At 45.7% G+C, this 3,556-nt stretch overlaps 1 protein-coding gene across 2 annotated transcripts in view; it reads right to left on the reverse strand.

Annotated features, from left to right (window-relative positions):
- LOC102483255 (sodium/potassium-transporting ATPase subunit alpha-2) overlaps positions 1–3,556 on the reverse strand; it is a 97,943-nt gene that overhangs the window by 44,359 nt on the left and 50,028 nt on the right. Inside the window, exons 1-3 of one of the 2 annotated variants that reach the window (XM_006168835.1) lie at positions 2,330–2,918; positions 2,094–2,153; positions 145–348 (exon numbers count right to left, since the gene is read on the reverse strand). The exons of the other annotated variant lie outside the window; for it this stretch is intronic. Coding sequence (XP_006168897.1) covers positions 145–348; positions 2,094–2,153; positions 2,330–2,479 — 414 coding nt within the window. The 5' untranslated portion in view covers positions 2,480–2,918. Of the gene's footprint in view, positions 1–144; positions 349–2,093; positions 2,154–2,329; positions 2,919–3,556 lie in introns of those variants that run through there. 2 annotated transcript variants of the gene reach the window in all.

The following is a 3,556-nucleotide window of genomic DNA, read 5'->3' on the forward strand; positions in this document are numbered from 1 at the left end:
GTGACAGACTTGTGTCGGAGGAGTTGAGGAGTGCTGGGAGTGACAGACTTGGGTCGGAGGAGTTGAGGAGTTCTGGGTTGCTGTGCAGTGGAGTATCAGAGTTGAGAAGAGACGGGGCTGGCCAGTATCTATTGATGGACTCACGTTATCTTTGGCTGGTTTCTGACCGAAATGCACCTGGATGCCATAGGCCAAGAAGCAGAGGATGGCACCTGTCCATAGTAACAGGGAGAAGCCACCAAACAGTTGTTTACAGAATTTGACCCATTCTGGAGTAGTAGGGGGTGGCGTGAGTGTATTTGGCCCATCTCGAAGCAGGATTTCCTTTGCCTTTTCAGGGCTATGGCCCTGTGTGAAGAAGAAATAGGGATGAATAGAGACATGTGAAAAAGCAGCAGTTGTAGCAAAAGATAAGCTACTATTTATAACCCCAGGATGGGTCTAGAGACCAAGGAAGCTCTCTGAAGGTCAGTCAGGAAATTATTACGTAAGGTGGGACCTTAGATTTTGCATGACTGAAGGGATATCATTTAGCATACTTACATAGGAAGGTTTTTAGTTTGTGGACTGATTCACAAATCTTTCTGAACTTGAACACCTATCTTGGGGCCTGGTACTAGGATGAATGCTGAGGAAACCAGCATGAAGGAGAATGGTCTTTAAACCTTGAGAAGCTAAGTCTCTAGTAGGGAGATGAATCTATGCAATAATTGTAATATAATGCATAAGGCCAAGGTAATGAAGAGCTAGAATACATAAATGTTGATTCCATATTGACATCCACACTGACTGTCCAACTTAGACATAGGGAGAAAATACAAAGACATGAATGCATATATTCTCCTTCAAGTCTTGTACACAAACTTGTGTGCTTTTTCCTATAAGTGAAAATGATAGTGGAGGGGCAAGCAGGTGGCCTGGTGATTAAGGTGCTGGACTCCCACATGACTGATTGACTAGAGTTTGAGTCCTGGACCTGGTAGCTTGCTTTTTCACATTCCCTCTCTCTCTCTGGTCAAATCAAAACAATAATAAAAATAAAAATAAAATAATTATTAAAAAAAAAAAAAGAAAACGATAGCGGAACTTACCAGTTCCCATCAACCACTCCCTCACTTCTCTCTGAAAAAATGCAAGGGACCACAACTTTTCTAATAATACTACATTGTTTGCTGTTGTCACTTTCACTTTTTAAAGAGTATACAGTGGAATTTTCCAAAGGCTGCGTAGTGCCACATGATAACACAACAGATAATACAGAAAAGATACGAGAATCCTGGTGTTTTCAACTAAAAAGCTAGACATGAAAGAGATTTGCAAACATGTAAGATATCACTAATTTTTTTGTTTGGAAAAAATAGTTATAGTCACAAAGTTTGTGGATAAAGGAATTAAAGTATGGGTTATATTTTGATGCCAACATTTTAAAAATCCATGCATAGGTTTTTTCATAACACATTTGCTATGAACCTTTTGAATACTTCCTCTACATTTGTCAAAAATATTATTTACATGAATACATGTGGGTTTGCTCTTTTTTTAAAAAAAAGATTATTTAACTTGATTTATTATTATTTTTAAATTTGACCAGAGAGAGAAAACGGAGTAAGAAGCAAGCCACCAGATCTGGGACTTGGACCATGGTTGGCCATGTGGGAGTCCAGTACCTTAAATACCACACTACTGGCCAGGCCCTGCTCTTGTTATTTTTAAATGAATAGAGAAATAAGTTTTAAATTCTTTTATTTTACTTTATGATAAGGTAAATAAGGATGGATGTAACCCATGTAAACAAAAGTTCTTTGAGGTCCTCGATAAATTGTAAGAGAATGAGGGGGTTTTGGAGATAGAGAGTTTGAGGGTCACCACCCCAAACCTTACCCTGGTTCTCGTATCTGGTCCTAAGCTCTCTAGCATAGTTGCCATTACCACTGTTTTCCCAGTAGGGTCCTGTGGAACTTGACAGGGGGGAAATCAGAGGTAAGGACATTGGACTTGGGTTAGGGGAGTTGGTTTCCACCTCTCCTTTGGTCCTGGCAGTCTCAGAGTTAGAGTTGGGGACCCCCTGCCTCCTTCAGGGCATTCCTACTCACCATTGTCAGGTCCACAGAATACTTGGCACTCAGCTCTTCCAAGGTCAGTTTGTGATCATCCTGAGGGGGCAGTAGAGTCATTAAGGAGAGAGGAGACTCCTGGCCATTCCCTGGGGTGGAGGTGGGGATGGGGGGACATGCTGGCCGGTGTGCTTAGTTCTCAAGTAAGGTGTTAGGAGGCAAGTGGGTTGAGGACTGAGGAGTGCTCAGAGGACAACCCCTTCTAGTGGTCTCACCATGACCACTTCCTTCTTCAGTTCCTCCATATCTTTCTTTTTCTTCTGCTTCGTCTTTTTTTTATTACTAGTTTTGGTCCCTCTTCTGGATTTTGGGCTAGGTTTCGGCTCATGAGGAGACACTGACCCTCTCTTCCTCCCAAAACCCATGGCTATCCCTGGATACAGCTGACCCAGCTCAGCTGGTGGGAAAGAAGCAAAGAGAGTGAAGAGGAGTGAGGGACCTAGGAGGAATGAGGGGTGGGGGTGAGAGGGTTGGTGGGGTGCAGGAGAGGGCAGCGAGAAGTGGTGGAGAGAGAATGAGGGAGTGGGAAGAAAGAGGAAGAGGCGGGGGAGATATGAGAGGGAGGAGAGGACTGAGCAGTATGGGTGGGGGAGGGAGGGGCCAGGATGAGAGCCAAGAAGAGCCTGAGGCTCCAAGAGAGCCAAGGGCCCAGAGATAGAGTTGAGCACGTGAAGAAAGAGGATCCTGAGAAACCAGAGGTGGAGGTGCCCAAGAGATGAGATGCCACGGGGTGCTCAGCAGGTGGGGGATGCAGTGCGAAGGAGGCCCAAGCAGGCTTCAGAGTGTGCTGTGGCCCACCCCCAGCCCTGGGCCCTGTGAGTGCCATAGCAATGGTTAAGGTCTGACATCACAGAAGACCTCATGTAAGTTCTAACCAAGAATCTAGAAGTCTAGGTCTTTGGGTTTGAGAATTACTAGAGCAATTTCTTCCACAGAGAGGATTTGAACACCAGAACAAAGCCCTGGTGTGGTCAAGCCGACTTTTTTTTTTTTTTTTGGAGAGATTTTCACTGTAGGGCGCATGCGCTCGCCAGACAGACAGAGAGAGACATAGAGACAGAAAGCGAGAAATCACCTCCCAGGGGGGATGGTCACGCCGCAATCCCTTCTCCTCCATTCTCCTCTCGGGATCTTGGGCACGCACGCACACGCACCCGGCGTGAGTTTCAAGCCACCGGGTCCGGGACACGAACCGCGGTCGACTACGTGGGAGTCCAGCGACATAGCCATTACGCTAACTGCTGGTTCCCACGCCGACTTTTGAGGTCTAGAGTACCCCCAGACAGCCGACTCAAAAAAATAAAGAGGTAGGGGCCACTAGGTGGTGTGGTAGTTAAGGTGCTGGACTCCCACATGGCCTACTACAGTTCAAGTCCTGAACGTGACAGCTTGAAACTCATGCTAGGCACGTGTACATATGTGCCCAAAATCCTGAGAGGAGA

Source organism: Tupaia chinensis, unplaced genomic scaffold (genome assembly GCF_000334495.1).
Source record: "Tupaia chinensis unplaced genomic scaffold, TupChi_1.0 Scaffold146187_1, whole genome shotgun sequence".
NCBI classification, from domain to species: domain Eukaryota; kingdom Metazoa; phylum Chordata; class Mammalia; order Scandentia; family Tupaiidae; genus Tupaia; species Tupaia belangeri.